Genomic DNA, 26,431 nt, shown 5'->3' on the forward strand with positions numbered 1-26,431 from the left:
TACATTCTTTTTTCTTTTGTTTCATTAAATAAATTAACGTCACATAAAAACATTAGGCATAATAGACGACCCAATGCAAACATACTTGTTTGAAACTTTTTGGAGTACAAAGGTAACAGGTAATAGAATATCATGTTAGGTTGCCTTGGAAATGTATGCAAAGAAGGATTTCCCTTATTTACTAAAGAAAAATCACTACTGCCCTGAACAGCACTGATAAAGCTTATTGGGTCAGAGCCACTGCAGTGTCATTTACTTACATGAGCACGAGAAAAAAAATAAAACTTGTCCAAACAATGTAGAAGCTCTGGAATCAATCTATCCAGATGCACATTTTTGTGTGTACAGAAGTTTACTTTTATTTTTTAAGTTTATTTTTATAGAGATAACATAAGGGAAAAACAAAACCAGTTCTGGTATATTGTGGATTGAGTTCAGTTGCTGCTTGGATTTTCCTAAATACTGATCACTGAATCTAAATATAAACTTGCAGATACTTTGACTATGTGATATTCTGTTTTTCTTTGACTTAACACTTCTACGCTAAGCTAAACTATTTTATTATTTGCATGTCTTTTTTTCTGAAATGATTACAGGTATTAAATTACATCTGTTTAAGTTGCAGACATGCACAAACAGGTGGCCTAGAGCATGAACAAAACGCACTTAAATATGAGGTAAACTGAAAAGAGTGCCTTCATCAGTCAAATATAAACCTCTATACCAGGCATCACTAAATGGCGGACCATGGTAAAGGGGCAGGGCACGTAACTGTGAGGGGTGTTATGTAAAGGGACAGAGAGCCCCACTGTGTGTGAGGGTATGTAATGGGGCAAAGACCACTGCTGTAGGGGGTTGCGGGGGGCAGTGTTGTTGAGGGGGTAATGTAAAGGGGGGAGAGATGTAAAGGAGGCAGAGAACACTACTGGGGAGTGCAGAGGACACTACTGTGGGGGCTATGTGAGAGGGGCAGAGGACACTGCTGTGGTGGGGAGGGGGTAATATGAGAGGGGCAGAGGACACTACTGTGGGAGTTATGTGAGAGGGGCAGAGGACACTGCTGTGGTGGGGGGGGGGGGGTAATATGAGAGGGGCAGAGGACACTACTGTGGGAGTTATGTTAGAGGGGCAGAGGACACTGCTGTGGCGGGTGATATGAGAGGGGCAGAGGACACTGCTGTGGTGGGGGGTAATATGAAAAGGGCAGAGGACACTACTGTGGGGGTTATATGAGAGGGGCAGAGGACACTGCTGTGGCGGGGGGTGATATGAGAGGGGCAAAGGACACTGCTGTGGGGGGAGGTGTTTTAAGAGGGGCACAGGACACTGCTGTGGGGGAGGGGGTGATTTGAGAGGGGAAAATACACTGCTGTGGTGGAGGGGGGGTGATTTGAGAGGGGCACAGAACACTGCTGTGGGGGGGCAGTGCTCTATGGTGGTGATGTGAATGGGGGTACAGAACACAACAGAGGACACTGATGTAATAACAGGATTGTGATATAAAAGGATGGGGGCTGTGATAGGAAGGACCTGAGTCATTGGACAAACGTGTGATTCGAACCTTTGCTGGAAGAAAATTGTACAGATCGGACCTCCGTGAATTTTTATTTAATACCCCTGCTCTATACAGAAGTCAGACACACAGTACAGTTTACATGTTTGTGACATATATGTGTTGGGGTCGGGGATACGATATAATATATTTTGCAGGAACAAAAAGATGATGAAAACTACTGTAACACATGATCGCCTCAAATGGCATGTCCCATGCACAATACACACTAGAGCAATGTGAGCATGTGTATCTTTACACAAATCTGATGTCTGCATGTAACTGCCAACCCCTGTAAATGCCTGTGATTAGGCTAAATTGGATGATATCTGCAGATCAGGAGTACTGATAAAATTAGATTGTTTTTCACTTGCAAGCCTGAGCAGAAAACTGATGACCATGTCTTTAGCTTTGTTGGTTTCCATATTTTGTTCTCGTGACAGCTGCATACTGATCTGCTGCACATTATTCATGATGAGCTCTGATTCCATAATATGAGCAGATGTACTGCAGCTCATGTCCATCATGTACTGCTTGTAGAGTTCAATGACTTTCCGCTCCAAGTATTCATTGAGTATGGAATTGGACAAGGGTTGCTCTTGGTTCATGATGCTCTTGTCTTTAGTGCTGCTCACTTTCCAGTTGGAGGACTCGTGTTTAGAAAGCTTACGCGGCAAATCATTTGTTGCCACACATACAGAATCCATAGCTGAGGGAATCTGAGAAGATTGAAGAAATGGCCCTTCACCAAATTCAAAGCTGGGTTCACAAGTGAAGTCAGTCATTACTGAGTTTATAGCCATGACCTGATCCCCGGCTACATGCAAGTCACTATAGTCTCTACAGATATTTTTACAGGATGATGGCACCAGATATGTATCTTTATTAGACGGTGAGTTTGCACTTACACTGCCAGGGAATGATTGATCAGTTTCATACACAGGATTTTCCATTTCTTGCAACAACTGTGTCTCCATGGAGCTTTGGGCAGTATTTTTCCCTTGTATTTCTGGAGCTTTTTTTCCAACAGACCCATATCTCCTAAAAACTCTTCTGCTTCCGGTCTCATATGCAACTGTACAATTTAGAGTACACACCCCGGCCAGTTCTTTTCTTTCTCTAGTCACCGTCACCTCCTCTGAATGCAGTTTTGCTATGCCATCTTCATACCATGACTGAATTTTGTAAAGGTATCCCTCAGATAACATATCTGCAAGGAAGAAATAGGATTCATAAATCTCTGCAATTCACAATAAAAAAAAGAGTCATCTCAAAAGTTCTGTGTTATTTCTTAATGACATCTAAAAAAAACTATCTACTTTTATGGTAATTGTTAGGAGCTTAAAATCCCATCTTACTCACACAGACATCTAAACCTCCACATTTAGATACGTACAGCGTATAGTTTTATATCCATCTAAATGCAGCACTCTGAATTCATCAGCCAGAAAAATGTTATAAAAACGAAATCATATAAATAAATTTTGCCCAGCAAGTCAATTTCTGATGTCAGTTTTTAAGCACTACAGAGGAGAAAATTTTTAATTATGGACAGAAATCATCAAATCCGAGCAACTAGTCCCATGTAGTACAGAAAATGAATGAAAAGGGGAAGGGTACCTGAGGACCCCAGGGACTATTAAACTGGTGCTAAATAGGAAATGTAGTCAACAACAAAAAGTGTAGAAAAATAGAAAATGTTTTATTTATAACAAATAATAAATATATGTAATAGTTAGGTTAGATAGATAAATACTTTCCGGATGTTGGTTCATTCTGGTTATCTTTTGCTTCCTTTTTCTCAATAAAAGGAATTTCCTTTATTTGTGGTAAATTTTGGCTGGCACCCATTGTGTGCATTCTGTCATTGATCAACACTCTTTGTATTTATCTAAGTCATGTATTTCCCTTATGTTTGAATATAGTGTCATGCAGTCATTTTTTGCATCTATATTGTTGAGAGTATTTATCTATCTAATCTAACTATTCATTCTCTTTGATACCTAGCATTGTCTGTTTAAAAGCTCCTGAGGAAGCTCTGCAATTGAGCGAAACATGTCGAGCAAGCACCTACATCAATGCTCAAATTGATCTTCCCAAATATGTCGGTGGAGATCATGTCATTTTGTTTCCATCCCAATTGATGGTTTCTTTTACATGTATTTATTATTTGTTATAAATAAAACATTTTCTATTTTTCTACATTTTTTGTTGTTGACTACATTTCCTATTTAGCACCAGTTTAATAGTCTGCGGGGTCCTCAGGTACCCTTCCCCTTTTCATTCATTTTCTGCACTACAGTGGAGAAAGATTTGGGGGTACTTATTTGAGATGATTCATTGAAATCCGTTAAAAGTCATTTTGTTTATTAGTTTTCTAACTAATTCAAAATCTTCAGAAGGATTAAAATTCAGATTGGTCGAAAAACTATCGACCATTTCAAATTCTGTGTGAAGAAAAGTAGCTGGTTGTTAAGCAGCGGACCAGGAAGCCAGCCGCCGCATCCTTAACAACTGATTATTTATCAGCTGTCAGAAACTAAACAAAAATAAATTAGTAACATAGCGAATATATCTAAAACTAAATACAACTTTCCATTCTGCCCAGGTGTAGGAGGAAGGAGGTCCTGATTCCCCTATAGAGATCTTTAGTGAGACTTCATTTACAATACTGCGTCCAGTTCTGGAGACCTCACTTACAAAAATAAATTGAAAGATAGAACGAGTCCGGAGACATGTAACAAAAATGGTGGAAGGTCTGGGGGATAAAACATATCAAGTGCGACCTTCAGAACGCCTGGAGAAAAGAAGGGAAAGGGGAGACATGACTGAAACCTTTAAATACATCAAGGGGGTGAATGAGGTCCAGGAGGACAGTATTTTCAATATGAAACCAAACTCAAGAACACAGTGACATGACCTCAAGCTAACTGGAGGAAGGTTCAAAACTAGTCTTAGAAAGTATTATTTTACTGAAAGGGAAGTTGATGTTTGGAATAGACTTCCAGCAGAGGTAGTGAGACAGTCAATAGTAAATGGCTTCAAACATGCTTGGAACAAACATAGATCTATACTTATACGTACACACGACCGTTTTTCGGGTTCTAAAAAATGACAATTTTAAGGGTCTAGAAAAAACGACGTTTTTTTAAACCGATCATTAAAACGGCCTTGCCTACACACGATCGTGAAAAAAAAATGCTCTAGCAAAGCGCGGTGACGTACAACACGTACGACGGTACTATAAAGGGGAAGTTCCATGTGAATGGCGCCACCCTTTGGGCTGCTTTAGCTGATTTTGTGTTAGTAAAAGACGATTTGCGCTTTTCAGTCTGTTACTGCGTGATAAATGTGCTTACTCCATTACGAACGGTAGTTTTACCAGAATGAGTGCTCCCGTCTCATAACTTGCTTCTGGGCATGCACGTCGTTAAAGCCCACAGACGACCATTTTTTACAACCTTAAAAACGACAATGTTAAAAACGTTGTGAAAAACTAGAGCATGTTCGAAACGATCGTTTTTAATGACATTATTGATGTCATTTTTTAGAACCCAAAAAACGGTCCTGTGTACGTGGCATTAGACAAAAAAATCCCCTGAAGCCTTGTACACGTGACCGAGGAACTCGACGGGTGAAACACATCGTTTTCCTCGTCCAGTTCATTGTTAGGCTGTCGAGAAACTCGACAAGCCAATTTTCTTCATTCCCGTCAAGGAAATAGAGAACTTGCTCTCTTTTTGGCTCGTCGAGTTTCTCGACAGTTTCCTCAACGAAAATGTACACACGACCAGTTTCCTCGGCAAAAAAATATCTCCCAGCAAGTTTCTTGCTGGTTTTTGCCGAGAAACTTGGTCGTGTGTACGAGGCCTGAAGCTTTTTCAAATTTTTCAAATTTTGAATTTCGAAAATTGAAAAAATTGAAGTTCGAAAATTGAAAAATGTTTCAAATTTCGAATTTTTCAATTTCCGAATTTCGAATTTTCGGATTTTCGTATTTACCAATTTCGAAAATTCGAAATGGAAAAATTCGAAATTCGAAAATTGAAAAATTCGAAATTTGAAACATTTTTCAATTTTCGAACTTCGATTTTTTCAATTTTCGAAATTTGAAAAATTCGAAATTTCGAAAATTGACAAATTCGAAAATCGAAATTTCGAAAATTGAAAAATTCGAAAATCAAAATTTCGAAAATTGAAAAATTCGAAATTTCGAAAATTGAAAAATTTGAAAATCTAAATTTTAGAATTTTTCAAATTTGGAATTTTTCAATTTTCAAATGTTTCACTTTTCCAATTTTTCAAATTTGGAATTTTTCAATTTTCAAATTTTTCAATTTTCGTATTTCCGAATTTCGAAAATTGAAAAATTCGAAATTCGAAAATTGAAAAATTCGAAATTCGAAAATTGAAAAAAATTTCCGAATTTTCGAATTTCGAGGAAGGTTCAAAACTAGTCTTAGAAAGTATTATTTTACTGAAAGGGAAGTTGATGTTTGGAATAGACTTCCAGCAGAGGTAGTGAGACAGTCAACAGTAAATGGCTTCAAACATGCTTGGAACAAACATAGATCTATACTTATACGTACACACGACCGTTTTTCGGGTTCTAAAAAATGACGTTTTTAAGGGTCTAGAAAAAACAACGTTTTTTTTTAAACCGATCATTAAAACGGCCTTGCCTACACACGATCGTGGAAAAAAATGAGAACTTGCTCTCTTTTTGGCTCGTCGAGTTTCTCGACAGTTTCCTCGACGAAAATGTACACATGACCAGTTTCCTCAGCAAAAAAATATCTCCCAGCAAGTCGTGTGTACGAGGCCTGAAGCTTTTTCAATTTTTTCAAATTTTGAATTTCGAAAATTGAAAAAATTGAAGTTCGAAATTTCGAAAATTGACAAATTCGAAAATCGAAATTTCGAAAATTGAAAAATTCGAAAATCAAAATTTCGAAAATTGAAAAATTCGAAATTTCGAAAATTGAAAAATTCGAAAATCGAAATTTTAGAATTTTTCAAATTTGGAATTTTTCAATTTTCAAAGTTTTTCACTTTTCCAATTTCGAATTTTTCCATTTTCGAATTTTTCAATTTTCGTATTTCCGAATTTCGAAAATTGAAAAATTCGAAATTCGAAAATTGAAAAAAATTTCCGAATTTTCGAATTTCGAGGAAGGTTCAAAACTAGTCTTAGAAAGTATTATTTTACTGAAAGGGAAGTTGATGTTTGGAATAGACTTCCAGCAGAGGTAGTGAGACAGTCAACAGTAAATGGCTTCAAACATGCTTGGAACAAACATAGATCTATACTTATACGTACACACGACCGTTTTTCGGGTTCTAAAAAATGACGTTTTTAAGGGTCTAGAAAAAACAACGTTTTTTTTAAACCGATCATTAAAACGGCCTTGCCTACACACGATCGTGGAAAAAAATGAGAACTTGCTCTCTTTTTGGCTCGTCGAGTTTCTCGACAGTTTCCTCGACGAAAATGTACACATGACCAGTTTCCTCAGCAAAAAAATATCTCCCAGCAAGTCGTGTGTACGAGGCCTGAAGCTTTTTCAATTTTTTCAAATTTTGAATTTCGAAAATTGAAAAAATTGAAGTTCGAAATTTCGAAAATTGACAAATTCGAAAATCGAAATTTCGAAAATTGAAAAATTCGAAAATCAAAATTTCGAAAATTGAAAAATTCGAAATTTCGAAAATTGAAAAATTCGAAAATCGAAATTTTAGAATTTTTCAAATTTGGAATTTTTCAATTTTCAAAATTTTCACTTTTCCAATTTCGAATTTTTCCATTTTCGAATTTTTCAATTTTCGTATTTCCGAATTTCGAAAATTGAAAAATTCGAAAATTGAAAAAAATTTCCGAATTTTCGAATTTCGAATTTTTCGAAATTTGATATTTTCGTATTTCCGAATATTTTCGTATTTCCGAATTTTCGTATTTCGAAATTTCGAAAATTGAAAAATAAACTCGAAATTTCGAGAATTAAATTCCAAAATTCCAAAATTGAAAAATTCGAAAACTGAAAAAGTCTAAAATTCGAAAATTGAAAAATTCGAAATTCGAAAATTGAAATATTCGAAATTTCGAAAAATTCGAACTTCGAAATTTCGAAAATTGAAAAATTCGAAATGTCAAAAATTCGAAATTTCGAAAATTGAAAAATTCGAAATTCAAAAAGTTAAAATTGTTTTTTTTTTTTCGTTTTATTCGCTTTTTTCATCAAAAAAACGAATAAAACGGAAAAAAAAATATTTTTTCGAAATTTCCGAAAAAAATAAAAAAAAGAAATAAAACAAAAACGGAAAAAAATTTGAATTTCCCGAATTTACGAAAAAATAAAAAAAACGAAAATAACATAAACGAAAAAAACTAATTTTTTGGCAGTGCACATGTCTACCCTTATGCCTTGTACACACGAGCGGAATTTCCGACAGAAAAAGTCAGATGGAAGCTTTTAATCGGATATTCCGTCCGTGTGTATGCACCATCGGACTTATTCCATCGGAAATTCTGACAGAATTAGATAGAGAACATGTTCTCAATTTTTCCGATGAAGTACATTTCGATCGGAATTTTCGTTTATCTGGATGCAATTCTGACGGACTAAAAATCACGCATTGCTCAGAATCAAGTCGAAGCATTCTCGGAAGCATTGAACGTCATTTTTATCGGCTCATCATAGTGTTGTACGTCACCACGTTCTTGATGGTCAGAATTTGGTGTGACCGTGTGTATGCAAGACAGCTTGAGCGTAATTCCGTCGGAACCCTGTCGGAAAAACCGTTGGAGTTTATTCTGACGGGAAAACCGGCCTTGTGTACAGGGCATTATACTTATTTTTTTTGACGATGCCCTAAAATACAACCTTTTTTGGCCGTATGTCAGATTAAAGATTAAGAACATTTGGACATAGCTCTCGCTGATTCTCCATTATTCTTTTTGTTTCATGCCCCCCTCTATGCCCAGCAAACATCAAAGGAAATATAAAATACCACATTTCCTGAAAGAAGCCGAATGATTAATTGCTACATTCTGAAAATGACCTGCTATTCCTACCAGACAGGACTGGGTTAGAAGGTGACTGACATCATGGAGTCTAAGCGCTGGGTCACCACTTGCAATGACCAATATGAAAGTTATATAGCATATGTGACATGCAAATAACGTCACAAAACTCTAAACCGCATGTAAATACTCTAAAAAAATCCCTTAGACAGTTAAATTCGAAAATTCGAAATGGAAAAATTCGAAATTCGAAAATTGAAAAATTCGAAATTTGAAACATTTTTCAATTTTCGAACTTCGATTTTTTCAATTTTCGAAATTTGAAAAATTCGAAATTTCGAAAATTGACAAATTCGAAAATCGAAATTTCGAAAATTGAAAAATTCGAAAATCAAAATTTCGAAAATTGAAAAATTCGAAATTTCGAAAATTGAAAAATTTGAAAATCTAAATTTTAGAATTTTTCAAATTTGGAATTTTTCAATTTTCAAATGTTTCACTTTTCCAATTTTTCAAATTTGGAATTTTTCAATTTTCAAATTTTTCAATTTTCGTATTTCCGAATTTCGAAAATTGAAAAATTCGAAATTCGAAAATTGAAAAAAATTTCCGAATTTTCGAATTTCGAGGAAGGTTCAAAACTAGTCTTAGAAAGTATTATTTTACTGAAAGGGAAGTTGATGTTTGGAATAGACTTCCAGCAGAGGTAGTGAGACAGTCAACAGTAAATGGCTTCAAACATGCTTGGAACAAACATAGATCTATACTTATACGTACACACGACCGTTTTTCGGGTTCTAAAAAATGACGTTTTTAAGGGTCTAGAAAAAACAACGTTTTTTTTAAACCGATCATTAAAACGGCCTTGCCTACACACGATCGTGGAAAAAAATGAGAACTTGCTCTCTTTTTGGCTCGTCGAGTTTCTCGACAGTTTCCTCGACGAAAATGTACACATGACCAGTTTCCTCAGCAAAAAAATATCTCCCAGCAAGTCGTGTGTACGAGGCCTGAAGCTTTTTCAATTTTTTCAAATTTTGAATTTCGAAAATTGAAAAAATTGAAGTTCGAAATTTCGAAAATTGACAAATTCGAAAATCGAAATTTCGAAAATTGAAAAATTCGAAAATCAAAATTTCGAAAATTGAAAAATTCGAAATTTCGAAAATTGAAAAATTCGAAAATCGAAATTTTAGAATTTTTCAAATTTGGAATTTTTCAATTTTCAAAGTTTTTCACTTTTCCAATTTCGAATTTTTCCATTTTCGAATTTTTCAATTTTCGTATTTCCGAATTTCAAAAATTGAAAAATTCGAAATTCGAAAATTGAAAAAAATTTCCGAATTTTCGAATTTCGAGGAAGGTTCAAAACTAGTCTTAGAAAGTATTATTTTACTGAAAGGGAAGTTGATGTTTGGAATAGACTTCCAGCAGAGGTAGTGAGACAGTCAACAGTAAATGGCTTCAAACATGCTTGGAACAAACATAGATCTATACTTATACGTACACACGACCGTTTTTCGGGTTCTAAAAAATGACGTTTTTAAGGGTCTAGAAAAAACAACGTTTTTTTTAAACCGATCATTAAAACGGCCTTGCCTACACACGATCGTGGAAAAAAATGAGAACTTGCTCTCTTTTTGGCTCGTCGAGTTTCTCGACAGTTTCCTCGACGAAAATGTACACATGACCAGTTTCCTCAGCAAAAAAATATCTCCCAGCAAGTCGTGTGTACGAGGCCTGAAGCTTTTTCAATTTTTTCAAATTTTGAATTTCGAAAATTGAAAAAATTGAAGTTCGAAATTTCGAAAATTGACAAATTCGAAAATCGAAATTTCGAAAATTGAAAAATTCGAAAATCAAAATTTCGAAAATTGAAAAATTCGAAATTTCGAAAATTGAAAAATTCGAAAATCGAAATTTTAGAATTTTTCAAATTTGGAATTTTTCAATTTTCAAAATTTTCACTTTTCCAATTTCGAATTTTTCCATTTTCGAATTTTTCAATTTTCGTATTTCCGAATTTCGAAAATTGAAAAATTCGAAAATTGAAAAAAATTTCCGAATTTTCGAATTTCGAATTTTTCGAAATTTGATATTTTCGTATTTCCGAATATTTTCGTATTTCCGAATTTTCGTATTTCGAAATTTCGAAAATTGAAAAATAAACTCGAAATTTCGAGAATTAAATTCCAAAATTCCAAAATTGAAAAATTCGAAAACTGAAAAAGTCTAAAATTCGAAAATTGAAAAATTCGAAATTCGAAAATTGAAATATTCGAAATTTCGAAAAATTCGAACTTCGAAAATTGAAAAATTCGAAATGTCAAAAATTCGAAATTTCGAAAATTGAAAAATTCGAAATTCAAAAAGTTAAAATTGTTTTTTTTTTTTCGTTTTATTCGCTTTTTTCATCAAAAAAACGAATAAAACGGAAAAAAAATATTTTTTCGAAATTTCCGAAAAAAATAAAAAAAAAATAAAACAAAAACGGAAAAAAATTTGAATTTCCCGAATTTACGAAAAAATAAAAAAAACGAAAATAACATAAACGAAAAAAACTAATTTTTTGGCAGTGCACATGTCTACCCTTATGCCTTGTACACACGAGCGGAATTTCCGACAGAAAAAGTCAGATGGAAGCTTTTAATCGGATATTCCGTCCGTGTGTATGCACCATCGGACTTATTCCATCGGAAATTCTGACAGAATTAGATAGAGAACATGTTCTCAATTTTTCCGATGAAGTACATTTCGATCGGAATTTTCGTTTATCTGGATGCAATTCTGACGGACTAAAAATCACGCATTGCTCAGAATCAAGTCGAAGCATTCTCGGAAGCATTGAACGTCATTTTTATCGGCTCATCATAGTGTTGTACGTCACCACGTTCTTGATGGTCAGAATTTGGTGTGACCGTGTGTATGCAAGACAGCTTGAGCGTAATTCCGTCGGAACCCTGTCGGAAAAACCGTTGGAGTTTATTCTGACGGGAAAACCGGCCTTGTGTACAGGGCATTATACTTATTTTTTTTGACGATGCCCTAAAATACAACCTTTTTTGGCCGTATGTCAGATTAAAGATTAAGAACATTTGGACATAGCTCTCGCTGATTCTCCATTATTCTTTTTGTTTCATGCCCCCCTCTATGCCCAGCAAACATCAAAGGAAATATAAAATACCACATTTCCTGAAAGAAGCCGAATGATTAATTGCTACATTCTGAAAATGACCTGCTATTCCTACCAGACAGGACTGGGTTAGAAGGTGACTGACATCATGGAGTCTAAGCGCTGGGTCACCACTTGCAATGACCAATATGAAAGTTATATAGCATATGTGACATGCAAATAACGTCACAAAACTCTAAACCGCATGTAAATACTCTAAAAAAATCCCTTAGACAGTTAATATTGTTTCACTTCATGAAAAAAAAGGATAGTTGTGCATTTCTGTGCCACCTGTACACTTCAATGTAACCACATAAATTGGGAAGTAGTGCTTTCGAAAGGGTGACTGTGGATTGCACACTAGTTTCACCTTTCAAAATAACTCCAGTGGCTATATCATCTGAAGATCTACTTATGCGCTGTGTATTATGACACTCTAAACTCACCATAATTATATTCATATTCTTTGTTCCACGATGCTTCAAACTTATGCGAGAAGTATTCAATGATGCCACGTACACACGATCAGGCTTTTGCCTGGCCAAATCACATCGGAATTCCATCGGAAAAATATAGAACATGTTCTATATCTAAACTCTGAAGCCTCGTACACACGACCGAGAAACTCGACGGGAGAAACACATCGTTTTCCTCGTTGAGTTCCTTGTTAGGCTGTCGAGAAACTCGACAAACCAATTTTCTCCATTCCCGTCAAGGAAATAGAGAACTTGCTCTCTTTTTGGCTCGTCGAGTTTCTCGACAGTTTCCTCGACGAAAATGTACACATGGCCGGTTTCCTCGGCAAAAAAATATCTCCCAGCAAGTTTCTTGCTGGTTTTTGCCGAGAAACTCGGTCGTGTTTCCGAGGCCTGATGGAATTCATCGGAATTTCCGATGAAAAAACTCAGATGGGGCTACACACGATCGGAATATCTGATGGAAAAAGTCCATCGGACCTTTTTCCAATGGAAATTCCGATCGTGTGTACAGGGTATGAGACCTGCTTTATAGGACAACCACACACAGCCAATCTTGTGCAAACAATTTTGACCATGTATCACTTTCAACAATTTAACAAACTGACTTTCATCCAAATTTTCATTTGGGTAGACTAAAGAGGTGTGATTTTCTGTCAGGGTTTTATTGCTCTAATTGGCTCTGTTAGTTATATTCCCCCCCTCATTTCATGTCTGGTGACACCTATATATTACTTCCAAGTCAGTGACATTGTCACCAACCCTGAGAAACTGACCAGCATCCACTGGAAAAGTCCTGGGGCCGGATTCAGATACATCGGCCTATCTGTCCGGCCCGCGTAACGTATCTCTGATACGTTACGCCGCTCTAACTTTGGGCGCAAGTTCTTTATTCACAAAGAACTTGCGCCCTTAGTTAGAGCGACGTAGCGTATGTGTTGCGGCGTAAGGCCGCGTAATTCAAATGTGGAGGGGGGGGGGGCGTGTTTTATGTTAATGTGTGTTGACCTGACGTCATTGAAGTTTTTTACGAACGGCGCATGTGCCGTCCGTGTACATATCGCAGTGTGCATTGCTCTAAATGACGTCGCAAGGACGTCATTGGTTTCGACGGGAACGGAAATTACGTCCATCTGTATTTGCGAACGACATCCACAAACGACGTAAAATTTCAAAACTCGGCGCGGGAACGACGGCCATACTTAACATTAGCTACGCCTCATGTAGCAGGGGTAATTATACGCCGGAAAAAGCCGAACGCAAACAACATAAAAAAAAGCGCCGGGCGGTCGTTCGTTTCTGAATCGGCGTAACTCCTCATTTGCATAATCGTCGCGTAAACAAAGGGAATCGCCACCTTGCGGACAGCGTCAGATTGCAGCCTAAGATCCGACGGTGTAAGTCACTTACACCTATCAGATCTTAGGGAGATCTATGTGTAACCTGATTCTATGAATCAGGCACATAGATACGACGGCCGGACTCAGAGATACGACGGCGTATCAGGAGATACGCCGTCGTATCTTCTTTATGAATCCGGCCCCTGGTGATTATTTATAGGAATAGTGATGTTGTTTATTCAATAGCCTCTTGAGTCCCTCCCACAGCTCTGCTCTCTGCACAGTGCTGACGCCACTGTTACTTTTACATAGTAGTATCTGAGTTTTCATTTGCAGCCCACAAAGTGGATTTACTGTATACCCATTGTGACGATTGAGGAATATATTTTTAATTAAATGTTTTTGTACTTGACAGAAATCTTTAAAGTATGATTAAACCCAAGAACAAACATGTCAGTGCAAATCCCCAGTCACTAGATGTAGTGGCTGCATTAGTTTTATTTATTTTTTATGACTAAAAACATTTTTACAAATACAGAAAACACCTGTTGATCTTGTCCTTGTCACTTCCTGTGAGACGAACTGGATGAGCAAACAATCTTATCTTTCTTGTGTAAATTATTATTATTATCATACAGGATTTATATAGCGTCAACAGTTTGCGCAGCTCTTTAAATTACTAACCCGTTTAGCTATGAAGGTGAAAGGTTCCATCATATAGTACAGCACCATCATCATTCTAAAACCATATCATGTAATACAAAATAATATACAGTAAAACCTTAGATTGCAAACATAATTTGTTCTGAAAACATACTTGTGATCCAAAGCACTTGTATAACAAAGCACATTTCCCCATAAGAAATAATGGAAACTTAAATGATTCGTTCCACAACCATTCATTCATAAGTCCTTTAGTTTATAGTTCATATAAAACGATTATAGTAATGTGATAAGTTGTGTAACCATAAAATGTCCATACACAAATGGAAGCCTCCACAAGGGGATTAGAAGCAAAATCCATCAGGAGCTACAGAGTATAAAAGAGAAGAGAGATGCCTCTAAGTGTAGCAGTATGGTTACATTTAATGAAGGAACAACATTTAGCAACTCACATGGTTGATGATTAAAACAGTCTTACCAAAATAAGTCAACAAAAGTGGTGGGGATGTGAATTTAACCAAGTTACTGAAATGGAGGCATCTCCCTATCTTGTCTACGGATAAGGATCTCAACTTAAAGGGGTTGTAAAGGTTTGTTTTTTATTTTCTAAATTGGTTGCTTTAACCACTTCCCGCCCGGCCTATAACCGATTTACGTCCTGGAAGTGGTTCTGAAATCCTGACAGGACGTCCATGGACGTCCTGCAGGATTTCATGCCGCGCACGGGCGATCGGTGATGCGGGGTGTCAGTCTGACACCCCGCATCTCCGATCTCGGTAAAGAGCCTCCGGCGGAGACTCTTTACCACGTGATCAGCCATGTCCAATCACGGCTAATCACAATGTAAACAGGAAGAGCCGTTGATGGCTCTTCCTCACTCGCGTCTGACACTCGCGTTTATCAGCGCAGCTCCCCCTTGGATCGCCACACTGGACCACCAGGGAAGCCCACCCTGGACCACCAGGGTGGGCCAAAAAAAGCATTGAAAAAAAAAAATCTTAAAAAAAAAAAAAAGTTAAAAAAAAAAAAAAAAGACACAAATGGGCACTGACTGGCAACATGGGTAGATCAGTGCTGCCCCACAGTGTCCATCAGTGCCACCCCAAGTGTCCATCAGTGCCACCCCACAGTGTCCATCAGTGCCACCCCACAGTGCCCATCCATGCCCAGTGCCCACCTATCAGTGCCACCCATAAGTATCCATCAGTGCCACCCATAAGTGCCGCCCATGAGTGCCCATCTGTGCCGCCTATGAGTGCCCAGTGCCGCCCATGAGTGCCCATCAGTGCCGCCCATGAGTGCCCATCAGTGCCGCCTATGTGTGCCCATCAGTGCCGCCTATGTGTGCCCATCAGTGCCGCCTATGTGTGCCCATCAGTGCCGCATACCAGCGCCGCCAATCAGTGCCACCTCATCTGTGCCCGTCAGTACTACCTCATCGTTGTCCATCAGTGCCATCTCATCGGTGCCCATCAGTGCCGCCATATCAGTGCCCGTAATTGAAAGAGAAAACGTACTTATTTACAAAAAAATTAACAGAAAAAAATAAAAACGTATTTTTTTAAAAAATGTTCAGTCTTTTTTTAGTTGTTGCGCCAAAAAAAAAAACGCAGAGGTGATCAAATACCACCAAAAGAAAGCTCTATTTGTGGGAAAAAAAATTTTGTTTGGGTGCCACGTCGCACGACCGCGCAATTGCCATTCAAAGTGCGACAGTGCTGAAAGCTGAAAATTGGCTTGGGCGGGAAGGTGCGTAAGTGCCTGGTATGGAAGTGGTTAAGCTAGTGCATTGTTGGTTCACTCACCTTTTCCTTCAATTTCCTTCTAAATGTTTTTTTTGTCTTTGTTTTCTCTGTCTGAATTTCTCACTTCCTGTTCCTCCTCAGTAAGGTGTTCAGTAAGCTGTTCTGGCTGACTAACCACCGCTCGGGTGATGGTGGGAAGCTTACTGAGGAGAAACAGGAAGTGAGAAATTCAGACAAAGAAAACTAAGAAAAAAAACATTTAGAAGGGAAATGGAAGGAAAAGGTAAGTGAACCAACAATGCACTAGCTTAAAGGAACCCATTTAGAAATTAAAAACAAACCTTTACAACCCCTTTAATTATGGAAGCAGGCTGCAGGTTTTCGAGAAGGCGAGCCAGCATACTGGGAGATATTTTTTTCTACTAGCTTGTTTCAGAGGTCCATAAGAAAACCTGGTCACACACCACAGGCTTCGTTGTTTTGTACCAAACACTCCAAAAAAACGAATTCAGTACACTCATATTCCACTGGCAAACATTTCTCAATAAGAGACTATACTACTAATGTGGTGTATTTGGTGGAATGTACGGCCTGTCAACTACAGTACGTGGGGTGTACTACAAGACCTCTTAAGAACAAGAATAATGCCACGTACACACGGTCGGAATTTCCAAACAACAAATGTTCAATGTGAGCTTTGTGTAGGCTCCATCGGACATTTGCTGTCGGAATTTCCGACAACAAATGTTTGAGAGCTGGTTCTCAATTTTTCTGACAACAAAAGTTCTTCGGAACTTCCGACCGTCTGTATGCAATTCCGACGCACACAAAATCCTACGCATGCTCGGAATCAATTCGAAGCATGCTCTGAATCATTAAACTTCAATTTTCTCGGCTCGTCGTAGTGTTGTACGTCACTGCGTTCTTGACATTTGGAATTTCCAACAACATTTGTGTGACCGGGTGTATGCAAGACAAGTTTAAGCGAACAATCCGTCGGGAAAAAAAAAATCCACGGTTTTGTTGTCGGAATGTCCGATTGTGTGTGCACGGCAAAAGCGAGAATATGAGTAGGACAAAGGTTTATCTAATGTGTCCAAACATTTTAAATATCGCCATTCAGGTAATATGTCATCTTTTACATTTTATGGTTTGCAGAAGGTTAGAAGTCCACCTCGGGGTGGTGATACACATCGTAAAATCCTCAAACATGAGGTGTTGTAGATCTTTAACCTTCATACTAGGACTCCACATGGTATGAACCATAGATAATGGGCCAGATTCAGAAAGAGTTATGCCGGCGTATCAGTGATACGCCGGCATAACTCACACTTTGCGCCGGCTTATCTGTTTTTCTGTATGCAGAAAACAAGATAAGCCGGTTTGCAGCAAAGATCTGACAGGCGTAATTATATTACACCGTCGGATCTTAACTGCAATTTTAAAATGGCCGCTGGGGGCGTTCTCGCTGATTTACGCCGAGAATATGTAAATCAGCGATATACGCACTGGGATTTTTCTAAGGCCGGCGCATGTGCAGTATGTTCGGCGCGTGGACGCGCCTAATTTAAATAGGAGACGCCCCCTACCCGCCTATTTTGAATTAGGCCACCCAATTTACGCTACGCCGCCGCAACTTAACACGCAAGTGCTTTGTGAATACAGCACTTGCGTGTTAAGTTGCGGCGGCTTAACGTAAATAAGAAAAGTTACGCCTCCGCAACTTTGCGCGCGGCTTTCTGAATCTGGCCCATGATGTTGATTTGTTCCTCCGAGTAGGCCGACTATGGATATCTTGTGCTGAACATATACATGTTTTCCTTTTTTTTTTCAAATGAATATATATATTTTTAGTGTTCCATAGATCCAATTGCTTATCATATGCATACGTTTTTCATCCATTCTAATTGAGGACATCACCTAATTGGAGGGAGTGAACTTTACTATTTCCTTGTCTGTATATGTGTGTTTCATTTTAGAATATGCTGTGAACAAGGCTTGTGCCGAAACGCGTATGCGTGTTCTTTTAATATGGTCATAACTTCCAAGAGTGCCGGCAGCACTTCCAAAGCGCCTGAAAAGCGTTTCAGGAGAGCCGCAACAGCCGCACTTTTAACCCCTTCTTTGGGGTTAAATGTGCCCCGCTAGTGGCTGAAAAGCACAGTTTAAACAGCACTAAAGCGTCGCTTAAACGAGCAGTGCTTTAGCGCTAACGTGCCTGCGGCTCAGTGTGAAAGGGCTCTACCACCCAGAAATAAAAAAAAAGGTCCAAATAAAAGTCAAAGAAAAGTGTCCAGCATAATACAAAGTATAATACGATTCTTTCTCTTATGCCCTGTACACACGATAGGTTAGTCTGATGAGAACAGTCTGATGGATTTTTCCATCAGTTATCCGATGAAGCTGACTGATGGTCAGTCGTGCCTACGCACCATCAGTTAAAAAACCGATCGTGTCAGAACGCGGTGACGTAAAACACAACGACGTACTGAAAAAAACGAAGTTCAATGCTTCCAAGCATGCGTCGACTTAATTCTGAGCATGCGTAGATTTTTAACCGATGGACGTGCCTACAGACGATCGTTTTTTTCAAAAGGTTTTTTATCCATCAGATAATTTTAAAACAAGTTCCTATTCTTTTAACCAATGGATAAATAACCGATGGGGCCATCAGACCGTTTTCATCAGACTAACCTATCGTGTGTACGCAGCATTAGGTGACCCCTAAAAAACTGTTGACTCTGTGAATTTTCATATAAATCAACACCGTTTCTTAGTGATCCTTTTACTTTACAATCAAGATTGCACTCCCCAACAGAACATACCGGTTTTTACTCAAGATCAGTGCCGGCCCAAGACATTGTGCTGCCTGGTACCAAGAATTAAATGCTGCCCCCCCCAAAAAACAATTACGCCCACCAAAATGCCCCCACATCCATTATTTTATATCATGATAACTAAAGTGGACCTATCATGGCTCTATACATGTATATAGGAGTATAAAAAAGACCTGTTATGGCTCTATTCATGCAATTAACCCCACAGTGGAGCGGAGCGGAACGGGAGGAGCGGTCGGGTGACAATTAGCCCCACAGTGGAGTGGAGAGTGGAGCTGGCGGAATGGGATGGCGTGCAGGCAGGAAATTTGCTGCCCCCCTGAAAGTGCTGCCTGGTACAATGGTACCATCGGGTCCCATGGTAGGGCCGGCCCTGCTCAAGATGGGCAAGCTGAGTTTGTGTTGAAGTAATTTTTTTAAATAACAAACATGTCATACATACCTGCTCTGTGCAGTGGTTTTACACAGAGCAGCCCCAACCCTGCTCTTCTTGGGTCCCCACCGGTCCTCCTGGCTCTCCCCCCCACCAAGTGCCCACCATAGCATGGGAACTCGTGTGGGCTCACTCCAAGTCGGCTATGATCCCACTGACGATCTCTGAGTCTATGAGGATGGAGAGAGTAAAGAGAAACGCTGCTCTCAGACACATCGCTGGATCAAGAGGGGGCTCAGGTAAGTATTGGGGGGCTAGGAGAGAGCTGCATGCAGACTGTTTTTTATCCTAATGCAGAGAATGCATCAAGGTAAAAAACATATTACCTTTAGAACCACTTTAAAGCCAAGGAAGTGATTCTCCACTGTCTGCATGCAACAGGGATAGATGGGTGGTCACCAAAAAAAATAGCTTGATATTGCTTAACCACTTGCTTACTGTGCACATATACCCCCTTCTGCCCAGGCGAAATTTCAGCTTCCGGCACTGCGTCGATTTAACTGACAATTGCGCGGTTGTGCGACGTGGCTCCCAAACAAAATTGATGTCCTTTTTTCCCCACAAATAGAGCTTTCTTTTGATGGTATTTGATCGCCTCTGCGGTTTTTATTTTTTGTGCTATAAACAAAAAAAGAGCTTCAATTTCGAAAAAAAAACCCACAATATTTTTTACTTTTTGCTATAATAAATATCCAATAAAAAAAAAAAAACTCCATTTAGGCCAATACGTATTCTTCTACATATTTTTGGTAAACAAAAAAAAAAAATCGCAATAAGCGTATAGTGACTGGTTTGCGCAAAAAAGTTATAGCGCCTACAAAATAGGGGACATAATTATGATTTTTTTTTATTATTATGATTTTTTTACTAGGAATGGCGGCGATCTGCAATTTTTATTGGGACTGCGACATTATAGCGGACACATCGGACACTTTTGACACATTTTTGGGACCATTCACATTTATACAGTGAACAGTGCTATAAATATACATTGATTACTGTATAAATGTGACTGGCAGGGAAGGGGTTAACCACTAGGGGGCGGGGAAAGGGGTTAAATATGTAGCCTAGTGAGTGTTCTAACTGTAGGGGGAGGGGGGTGACTGGGGGAGGTGACCGATCTGTGTCCCCATGTACACAGCATCGGTCTCCTCTCCCTGACAGGACGTGGATCTCTGTGTTTACACACAGAGATCCTCGGTCCTGCTCAGTTACTGGGCAATCGCGGGTGCCCGGCGGCCATCGCGGCCGCCGGGCACGCGCATTGTGTTCCCAGTAATGCGGCGGGTGCGCGCCCCCTAGCGGCTTTAAAAGACGAGGACGTCATATGACATCCTGTCAGGACAATTGAGCTACCTTGCCGCCGTCAATTGACGGCCGCTGGTAGCTGAGTGGTTAAAAATACATTTATTGTAAAACACATCTATGCACTCGCAATGATACAAGGTTGCATTGCAAATGAAACTCAGCAAAACCCTGCAGCTAGATGGGCGCTCATTTCTCAACAGAGAAAAGTACCGTGATTGATCAGTGAAGGAGTGCTCCTGGTCTCACACACTGCTTAGAAAAGATCCACCTGCAATGTCTGACTCCACACCCAACGTGTTTCGTCACATACAATTTTTGTTCAAGGAATCTCTTAACAAAGGGACAAAAGGTCTTTTTAAAATTATTCTTGTATGTGGTACATGGACACTAATTATCACTCAGCTCTTTGTATGTGGATTTTTACTTTTGTGTGCATATTATATTTGTTTTTGGACATTAGCATAAGTTTATTCATTTGGATTCTATGATATGGTTTTAGAATGATGATAGCACTGTACTATATAAAGGCCCGTACACATGGTCGGACTTTCGGCCAACAAACTTCAAAATCAACAAGTTTTCACATTTGTCCGATCGTGTGTACGCTCCATCGGACCAACTTTTTCGGGTTTCAACGGACAAAAAGTTCGGTCTGCAAACGGAAAAACTTTACGGCAACAAAAGTCCGATTGTGCCTAGTCGACCTTGTGTACAGCAAGCCATCGCACTTTTGTCCGAAGTACAAACACGCATGCCCAGAACCAATGTTAAAATCAACCAACAATAGCAGAAGTTAAAGAAAAAGGGTGGCGATAAAGAGCAGAAAATAGCAGAAAAACCTCATGATGTTGGGAAAGTTTTAGAAAAGTTTTCAGAAAAGTCCGAGCGTGTGTATGCTATGGGTGTGACCGGACAAATCACTTCGGACAAAAATCCAAGGGAAAGTTTGTCGGATGTCCGACCGTGTGTACAAGGCTTTAGATGGACTAACAGATTTAGATACATTAACAAATTGAAGCCAAGCTTCAGTTAACACTTTATAAACATTAACATTTTGTTTTCCTTTTGGAATAGAAGTTTTACATAAATAAATAAAGTAAATAATTGGCGCCCCTGTCAGTGTTAAATGTCTTTCTAAAATCTCTAACGGCTACATCTGCATGACAGTGTGTTCTTTTGAAAAAGCAACAGACTATCTGGCAGGATCACCAGGTGAAAAAAAAAAGAGAAAGAAAGCCTAAAAAATAAACAAATGCAGCCATCAGATCTAAGAATTGGTAAGCTGCAATATAATAAATACCGTATTTGTTTTTGGGTTTAAGATCCCTTTCACACTTGTGTGACTTGTGCTGCAACTTGGGACTGCAAAGAAACATCACAAGTCCTACGCCATGATTTCCAAAGTGTACCATTCATAGCTGTGCGACTTCAAGTCGTAGTAACTTCAAAGTAGTCCCTGCACTACTTTGGTGCGACTTTAATGCAACTTGAGGTCCATAGACCTCAAAATCACACAGGCATTGCCTCAAGTCGTGTCAAAGTTAGCAACTTTCAGGTTGCACAAGTGTGAAAGGGGCATAATTCTGCTTTAAAAAAGATGGACAGTAACAGGTAAATGCTCTGCCTTAGTCACCCCAAATGACCATATTAAAACCAAATCAAAATAACTAAAAATCTAATGAAAAAAAAGAGTTTAACCTAAAATAAATGCCTTAGCAACATAAAATGAAACAAATATAAGCCAAAAATAAATGAAACTTCGAAAAAGCCACCCCTTCAAAGCTTATTTTTTAAAGGGAAAATTGCTGCACAAAAAAAGTTTGCTATGACAGCAGCTAAAAGAGACCACTGACCTCAAATCAATTTATAAATAAAATGAAAGACAAAAAGCCCCCAGTATTTAAAAGAAAAAAGGGCACTAAAGAGATTTCTTGTCAAAAAGCCAGTAGTTTTCTAACAGTGATGATCACTGTAACAGCAATTGTTTGAACTATCATGAATGGCTCATTACTCATTGATAACTATTGTGAAGCTCTGATTGACCCACAGCTATCACACTGTACAGGGCACTGTAATTGGCCCAGGTACCATGTAATCACTGGTGACAAATCACAGATCACACACAGTAGTAAACAATGATTTAATTCATGACTATTGTTTACTATGAAACATGTGGATCTCACAGCGATCACGTGGTATCTGAGTCACTCACAACGGCCTGATATCAAACACGATGGACACAGCAGTTGGACATTGCACCACTGTGTGCCCCAGGGGACACGCTGCATTTTGCGATTGCTGTTGCATTGTACAACAATAGAACATTTTGATAGAGACTGGGGGGGGGGGGTGGAGTAGATGTGTAAAAAAAAAAAAAAACAGGGGTTCACTAAAATGATGTCTACTGTTATAATAAATTTAAATGTATAATTAAAAGATACAAATCTTTGACTCCCTCACAGGTTGCTCTACACCCAGCACCATCACACAGCTTATGCAATGTTTGGATTTGGCTGTAATCCATGCACATTTTTACAAAATGTTCATTATCATTAGTACTTCATGAGCAGTTAACAATTTAACATGATGTACCAAATAAATGCTGTAATGTCTTCAGAATGACATAATATTGCAAATTGTGAACTCTAGTTACTATGTTGCTATAAGTGTGACTAGATCCTGGGTTGGTATTATTCCTGGGTGTATTCTTTAAATTTCTTTAATTCTATCTTGAGTTTTTGGAGCTGTTTATACTTATATTTACAATTTGGTTGGAAAATCGTCATGGCTTTTTCAATCTAAAGAGTGGCAAAATTATAGATTTGGTAAAATATTGCAAGGGGAATAATCCAGTATGCAAATTGTGAAACTGTAAAGTTTTTATCAGTGGTGAAAAATCAGACCGTTTGTACGCTCCATTGAACAATTGTTGCTTTTGGTGAGTCTTTAACGGCCGGCCATAGGTCCCCTGGACCCCAATCTTGGCACACATGTAGCCCCACTCTTCCTCTACAAGTGTGCAAAGTTTGTCAATTGGGGGACCTACAGCTGAGGAGCACCGATTTTTCAAAGCCGGGCACCCCTTCCATAGACTCCCATGTTAAACGTCAGTCTAGTCATGGACACAGTGAGGCATGGGCACAGTGAGGCATGGACACAGTGAGGCATGGACACAGTGAGGCATGGGCACAGTGAAGCATGGGCACAGTGAGGCATGGGCACAGTGAGGCATGGACACAGTGAGGCATGGGCACAGTGAGGCATGGACACAGTGAGGCATGGACACAGTGAGGCATGGACACAGTGAGGCATGGGCACAGTGAGGCATGGACACAGTGAGGCATGGACACAGTGAGGCATGGGCATAGTGAGGCATGGACACAGTGAGGCATGGACTCAGTGAGTCATGGACACAGTGAGTCATGGACTCAGTGAGTCATGGACACAGTGAGGCATGGGCACAGTGAGGCATGGACACAGTGAGGCATGGGCACAGTGAGGCATGCACATGGACACAGTGAGGCAAAGTGAGACACAGTGAGGCATAATATTAATTCACTTATTTTTTTCTAGTAAACCTAATAACTTAATTTTTACTAGTAAGAAAGATAGTTCGGTTTTATATAACCAATAGACAAATTAGGCCCCTTTCGCACGATTGGCCCGCTCGGATCCACTCCATGTGAAAGGGGCCTTAAGGCCTGTAATCACAATCGGATTTTCTGACGGGAATTGTGTGATGACAGGCTGTTGTCGGAAAATCCGACCGTTTGTATGCTCCGCCAACAAATGTTGGATAGCATGCTTTAAAATTTTCCGACAACAAATGCGTGTTGTGGGATTATCCAATCGTGTGTACACAAGTCCTTTGGAAAAAAATCCTAAGTAAAAACACGCATGCTCAGAAGCAATGCTCACCATGACACAACATTAGCAGAAGTTGCCCAAAGGATGGCGCTAAAGAGCTGAAAAACCACATCGTTTCGTGTTTGTTGGCCGACAATTCTCTGCCGTTTGTATGCAAGACAAGTTCATGGCCAACGCCCTTTGGACAAAAGTCCTACGCTTTGTCCGTGGAAAATCCGATCGTGTGTCCCAGGCTTTAGGCAAAACAATACAGTATAAAATGATACATATTATCAGTTTGAGATTAGAAATGTGATCAGGATGACTTTTTGTTTTGTATAAATTCTGAAGGGGGGCAGTCGTCACAAAGGTAGCTATAATGCGATCAATCAAGAGAAAAATTTGTCTGTGCATACATACGATTTGTTATCCAGAGATTCCGGACCATCAACTGACCAGTCTTTTAGATGAAATCTATATTCTGCCAATGAAGTCAAACAAAGTGTGCAATCTTTGGCTAACAAGAACAAAATGTCACAATCAGCCCAAGCCTAATTGTATGTGCACTTGTTGTCAGCCCACGTGTCTCCACTATTAATGTACACTGGAAAAAGCAATTCTCTGTCAGTGACACCATTTATATGGATTAGAGAACGTATTTTGTTTCCTTACCTGGAAATATCCGTCCTGTATTCCAAGAAAATAGAAGCATATATTGGATGCCTATCTCTTTGCTGAGCCAAGGGTTCTGATCGGTATGATCGTTGTACTATCCCTCTGAGGATCTGTAAGCACGGAAAAGGAAGTTGTCATTGCGCACATTTTAATATTGATGTTCAGTGAGATGAAGTTCCTCTTTTTTCCGTTTGGTGAATGCAGAACTTTCACACTATGTACAATTGCAGTCATACATGCCTGAATGAAAAAGCATAATAAAAAACAAATAAAGAAATAAAAATCTATTTCTTTTGTGGAAATTTAGTCTGTTTATATTTTGCTTTTCCTGTTTTTTTTCTCTCCCCCTCACCAACATGCTAATGATTTTTATTTTTTTTAAATAAAGCTTTTCTTTTTTATTACACAAATTATTCTAGTGCCAGTTATGTCACCACTAGGTCTCTGTGCTTCTCTATGTAATGCAGGCCCTTCATTGCTGGTGGGATGGCCTGGCATGGTGAAAACATCACAGCATCCTGCCTAAGCACTCCTCTGAAGAGTTCTCAGCCCTGGTGCAAGTAGTGGGTTGGTTCTTGGGTGGCATTATGCAAATATAAAAATGCCTCCCCCGTGGGCAGTAGTCAGTCTGAGATAGTGGCTTTTAATATTTATAGGTAGATTCACAGAGATCGCCACAACTTTAAGGCGGCGTAGCGTATCGTATTTACGCTACGCCGCCTTAAGTCAGAGAGGCAAGTACTGTATTCTCAAAGTACTTGCCTCCTAACTTACGGCGGCGTAGCGTAAATGCGGCGGGCGCAAGCGCGCCTAATTCAAAATAGGCTGAGGGGGCGTGTTTTATGTTAATTTTGTTTGACCTAACGTGATTGACGTTTTTTTGGAACGGCACATTTCCCAGTGTGCATTGCGGCAACGTACGCCGCACGGGCCTATTGATTTCGACATGGACGTAAATTACGTAAATCCCTATTCACGGACGACTTACGCAAATGACGTAAAATTTTCGAATTTCGACGCGGGAACGGCGGCCATACTTAACATTACTATTCCAGCTATTTGATGGAATAACTATAGGCCTGATAATGCGTTAGGTAAACGGCGTATCTGTACTGCGGCGGCCAGGCGTACGTTCGTGAATAGGCGTAAGTAGTGATTTACATATTCTACGCCGACCGCAATGGAAGCGCCACCTAGCGGTCAGCCTAAAAATTACACTTTAGGATACGAGGGTGTAAAACACTTACGCCGCTCGTATCTGAGCCTAATTTAAGCGTATCTGGTTACCAGAATACGCTTAAATTAGCGCGGGCGCACATTCAGACTCTCTGCCTAAGTCTCTCTGAATTTGGCTATTAGACTG

At 39.1% G+C, this 26,431-nt stretch overlaps 1 protein-coding gene across 1 annotated transcript; it reads right to left on the minus strand.

Moving 5' to 3' along the window:
* Positions 1-1,382: 1,382 nt before the first annotated feature.
* TASL (TLR adaptor interacting with endolysosomal SLC15A4) lies at positions 1,383-25,266 on the minus strand. The gene is made up of 2 exons (XM_040336487.1): positions 25,066-25,266; positions 1,383-2,762 (listed from the first exon to the last, which is right to left on the minus strand). Exons 1-2 carry the CDS (start codon positions 25,103-25,105, stop codon positions 1,861-1,863), a joined length of 942 nt encoding a protein of 313 aa, XP_040192421.1. The 5' UTR covers positions 25,106-25,266; the 3' UTR covers positions 1,383-1,860.
* Positions 25,267-26,431: the final 1,165 nt, after the last annotated feature.

The sequence above is a fragment of the Rana temporaria genome, chromosome 2, assembly GCF_905171775.1.
Source record: "Rana temporaria chromosome 2, aRanTem1.1, whole genome shotgun sequence".
Classification (NCBI taxonomy): Eukaryota; Metazoa; Chordata; class Amphibia; order Anura; family Ranidae; genus Rana; species Rana temporaria.